At 46.7% G+C, this 13,059-nt stretch overlaps 2 protein-coding genes across 2 annotated transcripts in view; both read right to left on the bottom strand.

Annotated features, from left to right (window-relative positions):
• The window catches only part of LOC147033556 (52 kDa repressor of the inhibitor of the protein kinase-like), a 57,144-nt gene extending 55,638 nt beyond the window's left edge, over positions 1-1,506 (bottom strand). Inside the window, exon 1 of the mRNA XM_085855051.1 lies at positions 1,047-1,506. Within this exon, the coding sequence (XP_085711177.1) occupies positions 1,047-1,506 (460 nt within the window). The remainder of the gene's footprint in view (positions 1-1,046) is intronic.
• Positions 1,507-3,504: 1,998 nt separating this feature from the next.
• Positions 3,505-9,212, bottom strand: LOC147033555 (uncharacterized). The gene is made up of 2 exons (XM_085855894.1): positions 8,411-9,212; positions 3,505-5,732 (listed from the first exon to the last, which is right to left on the bottom strand). The coding sequence occupies exons 1-2, from the start codon at positions 8,790-8,792 to the stop codon at positions 5,101-5,103; spliced, it is 1,014 nt and encodes a 337-aa protein (XP_085712020.1). The 5' UTR covers positions 8,793-9,212; the 3' UTR covers positions 3,505-5,100.
• Positions 9,213-13,059: the final 3,847 nt, after the last annotated feature.

Raw genomic sequence — 13,059 nt, 5'->3', positions numbered from 1 at the left:
CTCTCTCTCTGTCTCTGTCTCTCTCTGTCTCTGTCTCTCTCTGTCTCTCTCTCTCTCTCTCTGTCTCTCTCTCTGTCTCTCTCTCTGTCTCTCTCTCTCTCTGTCTCTCTCTCTCTCTCTGTCTCTCTCTCTGTCTGTCTCTCTCTGTCTCTCTCTCTCTGTCTCTCTCTCTCTGTCTCTCTCTCTCTGTCTCTCTCTCTCTGTCTCTCTCTCTCTCTGTCTCTCTCTCTCTGTCTCTCTCTCTCTGTGTTTGTCTCTTTGTCTCTCTCTCTCTGTCTCTCTCTCTCTTTCTCTCTCTCTCTCTTTCTCTCTCTCTCTCTGTCTCTCTCTGTCTCTCTCTCTCTCTCTCTCTCTCTCTCTCTCTGTCTCTCTCTCTCTGTCTCTCTCTCTCTCTCTCTCTCTCTCTGTCTCTCTCTCTCTGTCTCTCTCTCTCTCTGTCTCTCTCTCTCTCTGTCTCTCTCTCTCTCTGTCTCTCTCTCTCTCTGTCTCTCTCTCTCTCTGTCTCTCTCTCTCTGTCTCTCTCTCTCTCTCTCTCTCTCTCTCTCTCTCTCTCTGTCTCTCTCTCTCTCTCTCTCTCTGTCTCTCTCTCTCTCTGTCTCTCTCTCTCTCTGTCTCTCTCTCTCTCTCTCTCTCTCTCTCTCTCTCGCCTCTCTCTCTCTCTCTCGCCTCTCTCTCTCTCTCTCGCCTCTCTCTCTCTCTCTCTCACCCCTCCCACAGTGTATAGCAACGTATTGTGAGGCGTTGCTCTCCACCCCCTTCTTCGCTCTTCTTCCCTTCTTCACCCACTCCTCACTTCCTCTTCCTCCTCTTCCTCCTCTCCCCTCCCTCCGTCCTCTCTGCCTCCCCTTCCCCCTCTCTCTTTCTCCACCCGCTCCCCTTCACACCACAGTTAGGGAAGCGACGAGTTGTATTTTGCGAGTACGTAATAAAAAGATTGACAAGTTTCGAACATATCTCCATCATAATAACGTGCCACACGACTCGACCACACAGACGTGAATATAAATCAGGTTTATCATGAACTGCTTGCAATTCACATGGCTCACCATCCTTGGGGTCTCTGTCTTCCTCTCCAGGTCCAGCAGAGTCCTCGTCCACTCCGACGATCCGCAGGACTCCAGCAGGTCCCTGCATCCCCTCGGCTCCCTTTCCACCTGTGAACAGGGAGGTCCGTTCCGATCCTCGCCCCGCACGGCACGACTCCATGTACCGACAGAGCTCCACGTACATGGTGTAGGTGAACTTTCGTGCCGCCAAAGAACACAGTCGAACCCTCACGGTCGGGGGCTCGGCTCGGGCACAGAGAGCTCCGAGGATCTCGATCCCGAGACCCGTAACCGCGGCTCGGAGAGACTCCTCCGATAGACCCTGGATCTTCAGCCACGTCGGGACGGGACCAGGGCATGGGCTGGGGCTGGAGCATTGGCATGGGCTGGAGCTGGAGCTGGAGCTGGAGCTGGAGCATGAGCTGGAGCATGGGCTGCCTCGACCACTCCTCGTGTCCATTGTCCGTCAATAACTCGCGCCCAGAGGTTCAAAATAAGTAAGTAAGTAAGTAAATAAATAAATAAAGAAAGAAAGAACGTGTTCAGTCAATTTCTTTCTTTCGTTGAGCAGTTTCTCAAAGCTCATGTAATCTTTCCACACATCTCACCTTGAACAAAGCATTCATTTTATATTGTCAAGAATCTTTGTGTGTTATCCGGAAGTTACAATTGAAACATCCGGTTCCAGAAGCGACCCACGTGGTTGGGAAGCAACTGGTTGAGGTTGTTTAATGTCAAAACCGATTCCCTCTCAAGCAGTTGGCATCGAATCTATGTATTATGTGCGCACTGCGGGGTACGAGGGGGGTGAGGTGTGAGGAGGGAGGTGGGAGGAGTGAGGAGGGTGAGGTGTGAGGAGGGAGGTGGGAGGAGTGAGATGGGAGGGGTGAAATGGGAGATGGGAGGGGTGAGGTGGAAGGAGTGACGAGGAAGGAGTGAGATGGGAGGAGGGAGAGGGAGGAGTGAGGTGGTTGATGGGAGGAATGACATGACAGCTTGTCCCAGTAAATGTATGGATCATGGTTTATATTGGCGTTGTGGACTAGTTTTTATCATAACAAACCCCAAGCATAAATAAACACCCCAGTCATTAAGAATGCTGGGAAAATAGTTTAAGGGATTTTTTTTTTTGTACACAAAGTCAAGTCATGGAAGAGTTAAACACCGAACGGATGAGGACGCAACAGAACAAATGGAACAGTGAGACAAGGGGAGAGTGACGGGGAGTTAATGAGGTTAGGGGATATAGTTTTGGATTGGGGATGATCTGAGATGGTGGTGAACAGCCGTCTTGAAGACCTGGAGGGAAGAGTGAGGTTGAAGAGGATGTGGTGGTTGGTTCCACAGGCAGGAAAAAAAAAAGAGGACTAAATGAGTGGAGGTGATCAGTGATCCTGGATTTAGGTAGTTTCATCAGAACGGGATTGATGGAATGTACTTATGCCCTGCAGAAACCTGGAGGGATTAAATCATGGAAAGAGCAGAGGGTGCAAGATCAGAAAGGAAGTGGGAGAAGACAAAAGAGACCACTGACCTATCTGCCATTACAATGTGATAGACCCATGGACTTAACTTAAACGTGGGAGAGTTCTAAAAGGCAATGGGTGAGTGGCTTACAGGAGGTAACACCTTCCTCATCCCAAAATCTGAAGAAACCCAACTGCCTCACAAATATAGGCCAATAAATCATGTCTACCAGCACCAAACTGTAAACAGGAATCAGAATAGAAATTATTTATCACCACCTAACTGCCTAACACAACAAAGAGGCCTAGAGGCAGAGCAGAAGGGAAGTCAGAGAAGATGCTACAGAAAAATAGATTACCTCCTACTAAACAAGGCCACACTTGAAAACTGCAATTTGCGAATAACTAAATTGTCCACAGCAGGGTAGATTATGGTTTGTGGTTTACATTGGCCTTGCATTCCGCAAAATTCCATCTCGAGACAAGGTGATTGTTGCCACCTTGCAGACCCACACTTGCCTGATTGACTCAATCTTGCCATCGTCTTAAAGCTATTGGTATAGTGTGTGACAATCCTAAAAAAATAACCCACGGAACAAAGGTATGAGAACAAAACTTCACAACTTGGTCCTTGAAACGTGCAATTGAGGTGGATACTTTGAGTCCTGGGAGGATTCCATCCCAGCTTCTGAAAACCAAAAATTGGGATTACAAGCAACGTGAGAAAGATAGACAAGGGAGGAGAGGGGAAATCAAAGAAGATGGATGGTGCACCGAACTCAGGAAACTTTCTGCCTTCCCGGGGACTCACAGCAGGGCTTTTACGGTCATCCCGAGGTCCTAGAACAAATGCAGCACAGAGCGATGTGAGGAACACCTTTGAGGGTGAAGAGGAATTGTTGGGGAAAGTACCTGCTTTTGATCGCACGTTCATGCAAACTAAAATGCTGGTCACAAAACGAACTGACAAAGCTGTGACAGTGGCAAATATATTGTTGATATGAAGTATAAAATTTATTTCAAAAGAAAAAATAAAAGTGACTCGAGCCGAAATATAAATTTTCACGCAATAAGGAATCATCAGCATCATTGTCAATGTACCATAGTCCGTATAGAGCATTAGTGTTACCGAGCAGTCTCTTGGCAAGATTATGGTGAGTGGCTTGCCGTTACTTTTCCAGCAGACATTCAGAGCAGGTATTTATAATTTGCTCAAGGTTCCTGGTGATGATTTGCATAGTCTTTGCAAAAGACAGGGACAATTAACGTCCACTGACCACCATTGCTGACAAATGGGTCCTCCGGTCCAGTTTAACGTTCCTCCGACAGACGACACACAGGTCGATCCGTTGTCCTGCATGTGAAACACCATGGTGACAGCTTATAGCTGGCTCTACATTCAAACTCAGGTGAGACAGCGAGAAGGAGAGTGTGCATACCTCTAAGCGAGCCTACAAACCTGAAGAAGGAATCGAAGCAGTCGCAGTAACTGTAACGCAAGGGCCTTTTTCTGCAGTACTTATTCAATGGTCATTCATCTATTTCGACACAGGAGGAGGCCATTCGGCCTCGCAAAGCATGTGCTATTATTGCCAACCTATGGTTGTTTGTCCATGCTCTATCCCTTCTAAATGGAGCATCAAGCAAGGAAGCAGCACATACCATTTTTAGTTGGGTGGTCGCTAGACTACCGTTATTCTCAGGTTTTCCATCTGTCTGTATGTATTAATGTAATGGACAGCTCTGGAGGCCAGATGAGTCAACCGATTTTGATGAAACTTGACTGGTAGGTTCATACCAGGATCTAGTTGTATGCTTTTGAGCATCGTTGCTATGGACTATGCCGAGCAACGGGACTTTGAAATTTTTGAAAAATCCATCCCCCAATAAAATTCGAAAATCAAAAATCGGCTTCCAGGCTTTTATGTGCACCATAATCAACCTCTTTGTCAAAAAATTTCAGCCCGATCCATCAAAAACTGTGTGACGAGTATGCAATTATATAGCGACCACCCATGTCACCTACCGGCTTGTCTTTATCATGACTCAGCAGGGTTTAGAACCACCAACTTTAGAACCGGCAACCTCCCAGACTCAGAGCAGACACTCTAACCATTACACCACCGAGGCTGGTCGTTTGATATTGTCTTACTGAGTGCAAGTAAAAGGTTCAAGGGTTAGTCAGGCCACTGATGAGGAAAGTAAGGAAGGTAAAGAAGGTGATGTTGAACTTCCTGATGGTGAAGAATACCGGTTCTTTTTTAAGTGCGATATATTCCAACTGCACTTGTTCCCAGTTACCCCAGTCAAGCTGAGGATGTTCACTAAATCTTCTTGGGATGTTTCCTGGGATCTTTTCCAATTCCTCTGAAAGCTACTTCTTCGTCACACCAGTTGCTCTAACGATCACCGGTCTGACGATTTGCTCCAGATTCCAGGTTTCACTCCTATTTTTCAGGTCCTAGTACTTGACCACTTTAATTATTTCCGAATTGGTTGCACCAAAACGATTGGATCCTGGTACTTCATTTGAAATACTTTTCAATTTGCGGGCGCCAGTTTTCAATATTCATGCTTGACGGAAGATGTCAGGTCATGCTTTTTGATTCTCTGTGGATACCTGTGTGACTGTTGCAAGATGATCGATCCGAGAATGTCTTTTCACAAACTTTGCAGGTGTAAGGGCGCTCTCCCGTGTGGATACGTGTGTGATTCTTCAAAGCCGACGAGTACGAGAAAGTTTTTGCACAAAATTTGCAAGTGTATGGGCGCTCCCCCGTGTGGATACGTGTGTGGTTCTTCAAGGTTGACGAATAGGAGAATGTCTTTGCACAAACACTGCAGGTGTACGGGCGCTCTCCTGTGTGAACACGCAGGTGAATCTGACACGACGATGACTGAGCGAATCCTTTCCCACATACGGCGCAGGTGTACGGGCGCTCCCCCGTGTGGATTCTCATATGCTTCTGACAGTTTGACGAGTGACCAAATCCCTTACCACACACACTGCAGGTGTACGGCTTCTCTCTGGTATGGATCCGGGTGTGTGTTACAAACTTGCTTTTGTAGCATGTGCGATATGGACAGTCAGAGCATTTGAACTTTTGATCATTGGAAATTGGTGGATGCCTTTTCATGTTCATCTTCAATGCAGCCCTTGAGGTGATGCTGTGAGAGCACGAGATGTATGGGATCTTCTTGAGAAGTTTCTTCTGTTCTCCTATGAAAGACATTCAGAAAAAAAAAAATTATTTCTCAGTACTTGGTTCTTTGGAAAGAAACTTAAGTACAGCCTCAAAATATATTTTATCACACAGTGTTATGAAAATGAGGATGTCATGTGGCAGGGTGGTTGGCCCCCTCCACTGGGTGCACCAGAAGCTCTGAGACAAACAACATCCTTATCACTCGGTCAGCTAATGATGGCAAATTTACCGGTGAACAGGGAAACAAGATGAATGAACGATGCTGGTAATATAAAAAGAAACCCTTTATTAAAAAATTAGTACAGGAAAAACTACTAACCAAATCCTAATCGTGAACCACTTAAACCGTTAAATGCAACACCTACCTCCAAGGGCTGGCAGGAGAGTGTGGAGGTATGCACACCTTCCTCTGAGCTGTCTAACCGAAGTTCCAATCTCAACAAAGCTGCAAACTGTCATCCTGTTGTTTGACATCAATGTATATGCCGTCCGTCGGATGGATGTTAAACTGGACGTCAGGTCTGCTGGCATTACCTGATGGATGTTAAATATCCCATGGTGTCCTTTGTGAAGAGGGGGCGAGCTATTGCCGGCGCCATGAACAAATTCCAAATTCCTGCTCGAACTGAGAGGGGCACAGCCATGCTCCTCCCTCCCCCCCCCAGCAAATTATGCTACCCATAGCCATGTGCTGCAATTAAAGAAGCATACCTACCACTGATGCCTACTCCAATTAATAACAAGATAGCTGACTCAAAGCCAAAGAATGGCACTGCTCACAAATCACTTGTGGGACTGTTAATTAAGAGGAGAGAACATTCTCACAACATTGCCAAGTGTGAAGGATACATGTATTGCGCATTGCAGAGTCTCCCCAGATGACCTGTTCTTGCATTGATGGGGCGTTTCAGTAAACACAAAGGCACAAGATTGGGACACATCGGCACACAAAGGCATGAGATCATGACATTGGGACCAAGTTATGTGTTGGCCCGACTAGCCCTCGTCACCAGTTGGAATCTCCTCCACAGCTTGGTCTAGGCCCACTCGAGTCTGCAGTTGTGTGAACTCAGTCACCTCGGTTCACAAAATGAGCTCCACTGTAGTCTCAATCGTTTTTTTGTCTCTCGACAAGAGTGAAACTCATGGAAGAGCAAGGTTAAATTGGCAGTGGAGGAGTGTGCATTGCCTGCTTCAAGGCCTGGAGGGAAGAGTGGGAGAGAATGGCCCACAGAAGGTGGTTCCATAGATAGGAGAAGTGAGGAACAAAAAAAATTGAGGTGTGCAGTCCACCTGGATAACCAGAAGGGGCTTACTGGAAGAACGCATGCATCCTGGAGTTGCGTGGGAGGATCAGAGGACTAAGACAGAGACAGAGAGATACAGAGAGACAGAGAGAAACAGAGACAGAGAGAGACAGAGACGGAGATATATATGTATATATACACAGATAATGGACAAAAAATACAATGGAAAGAGGGGGGTAAATGAGGGACACCAACCAAGCAACGGCTTCCACACAGGTGTGGCCCATGTGTTCATGAAGCAAATAACATCCCAGCATGCTTTTGGTCATGTACAAAAATGCTGCACAGGCCTGGTTGCCTATAATTATGGCTGGCATGGCTGCAAGAGAAGAATCCCCAATGCCCCCATCCACAGAGCATGTGTGGGCACCCAATGATTTGATAAGCACGACACTGATGTTGTTCATATTTCAGTAAATGTCGTGGCCTTCTCAGTCACCAGATCTGAATCCAATCGAGCATTTATGGGATATTCTGGAATTTGCGCCTGAGATAGTGTTTTCCACCTCCGTCAAACAAGAATGGGATCGCATCCCTACTGCAGAATTCCAGACGCTGGTGGACTCTATGCCATGGCGTACTGGCCGCACGTGGTGGCCCAACGCCCTATTAAGTGACTTTACATCGGCGTTTCCATTTTTTTTTGTCCACCACCTGTATGTGGGAGAAGAGGTGGTAAAAACAGAGCTGATCGCAATGTGGAAGCAACAAATCTTGTGCTTCGGCCTTATCGTGGGAGAGTCCAATAATGTTGAGAGCTTTAGACTCTACAGAATACAGGAGAGACAGATATGATGCTCCCAAGATGGGAGAGGGGAGTACTCAATTGTAAGTAAATACTGCCAAGCCAGCCTTTAGGAGAGAGGAATACTTCGTTGAGCTACGGACAAAGGCCTTGGAGACTGAGAATAGCTCCGATTTTCGAAGGAAATAATTGGATCGACAGAGGCAGCATATGGCTGTGAGGAGCATCATTTACTTGGGGCAGGGCTGTGTTAGTGTCACTGATGCAATGCCCCATGTAGGTTCAAGCAGGAATTTGGAACTTGTTCAGAGTGCTGACATCGCTCGCCCACTCTTCGCAAAGGACTCCACTGTGCGATCTTTAAGGTCCACCACAAATGCTGTCAGACGGGATTCCCAATTTAACGTCCACCTTAGAGACGGCACCGACATTAATGTCTCGCCCTGCCTGCAAAACACCAGGATGACAGTTTATAGCTGGGTTGGGATTCGAACCTAGGCTAAACAGCTCAGAGGCGAGTGTGCATACCTCTCGGCTAGGGCTCTAGGCCATCCTACCAGCCGGCCTTAGAGACCTCAGAATGGACTTTCCAGGGATATAAATCAGCGTTCACGAACTCCTTGTACGTCTCAGGACTCACCATCCTCCGAGTCCCTAACAGCCTCTTGACGACCAACTGGGACCTGGACTTCGACCTTGATCCGCTGGATTCCCGCAGAGAGTCCCGTCTCCTCACCGTGCTTTCCCCGCCCGGGCACGATGGCTCGTTCTGATCCTCTCCCCGCACGGCATGACTCTATGTACCGACAGAGCTCGACGTACATGGTGTAGGTGAACTTTCGTGTGGACAAAGAACAGAGTCGAACCCTCACCGGAGCAGGCTCGGCCCGGGCACAGAGAGCTCCGAGGATCTCGATCCCCAGACCCGTAACCACAGCTCGAAGAGACTCCACTGATAAACCCTGGATCTCCAGCCATGCCGGGACTGGACCGAGACCGCCCCGATCTCTCATCCGATCCATCGTCCGTCAGGAACCCGTGCTGCCCTGAGCTCGGATGTGCTTGTCCCGTGTTGTCTGTCTCTTTTTGTCCGAGTCGAGTTTCTCAGGGTTCACAGTTATCTTGACACACAACGGTTCTTAACCGATTGACATTCCTCACAACGTTCTCTGAAATCTATCGACCGACTTATGATCCAAATCGCGACTTTAAAATCTTCCTCTTCCGACACCGCCATTGTGGTTGGCACCAGAATGGTTGATGTTGTTTAACCGTAGAAAACAATTTCCCTCACGTGATCAATTGAGAGAGTAGCACTGTACGAGGCATCCATCTACCGATGATGTCCGCGCAAGCTGCAGTGGTTCGGATCATGGCGGTGAATCTCGCATGCGCCTCTCTTCTTCAGCCTGCACATGTACACGTCACAATCGATGAACAGCCACATCGTTTATCATTGGCCTCCCGACTGATTGTAAACACCATTCACATCCGTGCACACGCACACCCCCACCCCTCCCTCAGGATCCTCAACTATCATGATTTTCTGATTATATGAGTCATAAATAACAGATTAGATGTAAACATGTTGTTCTAATTTAACGGCCAACAATTATTCCCACGTTCTTGTGGGGTTGGCCGGGGGAAGCTTGGCCCAAGTAGATTTCAAAAGCCTGGTGTTGGCTTAGTAGTGAGGGCGGCTGGCTTGGGTCTTCGGGTCCTGAGTTCGAGTTCCGTCACCCGCTGAATTAACACCAGGTGGGGTTGATTCAGCCTGTTACCCTTCTGAGGTCGGCGGAAAGAATATATATCAGTGTACTGGTACACAGGGGCACAGCATCATTGGCATAGTCGCGCCCCAACAAAATGATAGCCACCTGGCAGCCAAGCTGCTTTTCGCAAGAAGAAGAAGGAGAAGAAGCAGATTTAACATGTTCCCAAGAAAAAAAACAAGGGGCCATTAAATGTGGGCGGGACCTAATTCCCCTCCACCTAATTTAATAAGGAATCATCCTTCTTGGAGGATTCAGTGCTGAACTCCAACAGAACAATGTCTTCTTCGACATTAGATTGATTCACTGCTGGACTTCCGAAATCCAGCAATGGCCTCAGTCGAGATTTGTACGTCGTGTAAGTACATACGGCGCTCTGTCGATCACCCAAAAATCCGATTATCCTTGATGGTTTCTTGCATGACGTGGTTGGCTTGTTTGAGCACATCGTGAATCGTCACCCCGAATCCTTTTCTTCATCAATGGTCTCCACTTTGTGTTGACTGATTAAACAACTCGTTTTGTGATTGCAACGACGACAAGAATCACCGAATTACAACTTTGTTGTTTACAAGAGTGAGGCTCATGGAGGGGCAAGGTCGCCCTGACCGACTTTCGAGCGCAGCGGACCCATACCTCAGATCCTCACCCACGCATCCAATATCTCGTTCGCTTCCCTCAGAACATCAGGGTTTCCATTTCCGTATCACCCCTCCATTTATTATTCACAGAATGCTTACCCCACGCAGTCTTGAGAAGGACCTCTGGCAGAAAATTTGTAATTCCGTCCATCTACACTTCTGAGGTAAATTGTGAGGTAAATTGTGAGGTAAATGAGCACAAATTGTACTTTGAAAAGACTGTTACAAAGTCGCTTTTATTCTCGTTCACGGGTTTTCATAACTACCAGGGTTAATAAAGACCAGAACAGATCAATACGGTTTTCGATGTACGCCCTGAACAAAATGCAGACACGTACGGTACGTACGTACACGACCGATCGCTTAATATAATCCCGCTTTGTGCTTCGTGAGCGCGGGCTATAATGGTCCCCTGTCCCGGTCACTTCGCGGCTCCACTTCTCCTCAGAGAAACGAGCTTCATCCTCTTCTACTCTCGACGCTCCTCTGATTGGTGGAGCCTGTAAAGATAGACGGAATAACCGGAACGGAATAGAGGAGATGAACGTCGGAAAATGGGAGCACAATCAATTGAACAATGGAAAAACAATTTACTACAATCTCAAAATGATATGTGGCTCAGGAGGTGGTCAAACAAGAGCATTAAGAGAAGTGTATCATTTCATCTCTGCTCAACAAAGATACTTAAAGCAAGAACCAAGTTCCAAGTTATTCTTTGTGAATATACTCGATGGAAATGAATGTTATGAGAAAATTAAGTTATTCCCGAAAGTAGAAAATGGACAAATATTCTTTGGTTCACTCTTTGAGTATAATGAAAACATGAAAGGACTGTGATTTTGTTGGGGGGGGGGGGGGGAAGAAGTGCTTTAATCAGTAATGCTTCAGTCACATTTGGCTCGGTGGCCGGAGGGTCTAAAAAATCTACGGCCACTAGCAATTATAGGGCGGCCGCAGTATTTCCACAGTAACACAATGCAGCAGTCACGTTTTTATTTTTCGGGTTTCCCAACCTTGACCGAACCCAGTACCTGCAGAGCCGAGCAGCCGCATGGCTGAGGAAGTCGCCATTGCAAGGCTTTTTCTTCTTCTTTTCTTCTTCTTCCTCCTCCTCCTCCTCTTCTTCTTCCATTTTTCTTCACACGGCAGCCTGATTCAGCATTATCTTGTAAAACAAGTAATCTATAATCATGTACATTTTTCTCCTTATTGATAATTAATTAGTTCGGCGAAATGTAACCCGAAAACGATAAAAATGTTATCGGACAAAAAATTAACGGACATTGTGGGACTAAAAAATCGAGTTATCGGAAGTTAACTGGTCCGATAACGATAAATGGAAGTTAACTTCCGATAATAGTCCAATAAAAAAGTAAACTTCGATAATTATCTGTTATCGGATTATTGCTTTTGTGCCCAACACTGGTGGCAAACACTTATACTCCGATCTCTAGCGGTAGCGCACGGTCGACACAGACTGCCACGGAGGCCAAACGTAGGACGCACAGCGGGCGTAGGGGAACCGTGTGTCGACCCTGCGTTGCCCGCAGGTAGTCACACAGACCGCAAGGCCACCGTATGTTGAACACAGGGACGCCTTAGGACTACCCTACGGCGACCGTGGAAATAGTGCGGCCGCCGTAAATTTTTGGGGGTTGGCAAAATTCATTTTTCATTGATAAGAGCCTACGGCAGCCGCACGAATAACGCAAGCCCACCGTACACCCTCCGTACGGTCGACGTGGAACACATCTACGTCATGGCTACGGCTTGTCGAATTGCTACGGCCAACCTAGAAATGATAAAAAGTTATAACTCCGCGCTCTAATTCCACGGAGACCCCTACGGCCTGTAAAAGATAGCCATATGGCATCTGGCCACCCTGAGGCCACCTCAGAAACTCTGCGGCCGCCATAGGTTTGTCAATTCAGGAGGGGTACGGACGCCGTATCCCAGCCGTAGAGCAAATGTGACTCATGCTTTAGTCTCAATTTTTCGTTTGCATGAAAGGGAAGGGGAGGAAGTGAGTCTCCCATTTTGAGCTTTTGGGGCTTAGGTCAGATAGTTTTTCCCTTTTTCCCCATTCATTTGAATGGGTGTCCCAGAAGCAACATATTCCATCTATTTTTTGTCAGGAACGTTCCCACCAAACAACGTGGTTTGATCCCAATAAAATCATAAATGCCCATCCTGATTTGGTTCCTCTAATGTCATTTATCATTCACAATGTCATCACATCTTGTGTGTCTAAAGTACAATTCCATTGGAATCGCGATCCGGAGTGCCGGGTTTATCTCACAGAGAGGCTCTGACGCCCTGGGGAAATCGCGTGATTTCGCTGCTCTTTCTCCACAATTTGTTATTCTTCACACAATAAATCCTTTATTTCTCCCAAGATAAACAAAATAAAAAGATCACATCAGGATTGTTTCGTCACAGAATATCAAGGGAGATTCGGGGCTGAAAAGGAGGCGCTGAAGGGGAGACATTGAGGGAATTTTCATGTTTTTTTTTTTACAAATCGGCGCCACTAATGCTGAAATGTGTTTATCGTTTAAAAGGGCTTTAAATATTTCTTTTGAGTTATTGCTTCTTGGCCTTTTGGCTTTGAGTATCTAATAAAAATCTGTTCTTGTCAGTTTAGTTGTTCATTATCGTTGTGAGTAAATGGATCTTACCAAACGGTTGAGAAGTGCAAATTTCTATTTTTGGACTGGTCCCCCTTCTATTTATGGCCTCGTGACCTTTACTGGTCCTTGGGGGTTGTGTTCTTTTTATTTTGACATTCCCCAGGGGTCTCTTTCTATTCTTTTTCTGATTATAATGGTGTGGAGGAATTTTATCCTCAGTGTCTATTCCTTTTTAACTTTTTCATT

Source organism: Eptatretus burgeri, chromosome 2, assembly GCF_056783735.1.
Source record: "Eptatretus burgeri isolate ZD-2024b chromosome 2, Ebu_testis_v1, whole genome shotgun sequence".
Taxonomy (NCBI): domain Eukaryota; kingdom Metazoa; phylum Chordata; class Myxini; order Myxiniformes; family Myxinidae; genus Eptatretus; species Eptatretus burgeri.
Note: the sequence above shows the minus strand (reverse complement) of the source record. Positions and strands in the feature narration are given on the sequence as shown.

Coding starts and splice junctions, on each gene's coding strand:
- LOC147033555 (XM_085855894.1), bottom strand. CDS start 8,792: ATGGATCGGATGAGAGATCGGGGCGGTCTCGGTCCAGTCCCGGCATGG. Junction 5,733..8,410: donor TGTTAGGGACTCGGAGGATG/GTGAGTCCTGAG, acceptor TGTCTTTCATAG/GAGAACAGAAGAAACTTCTC.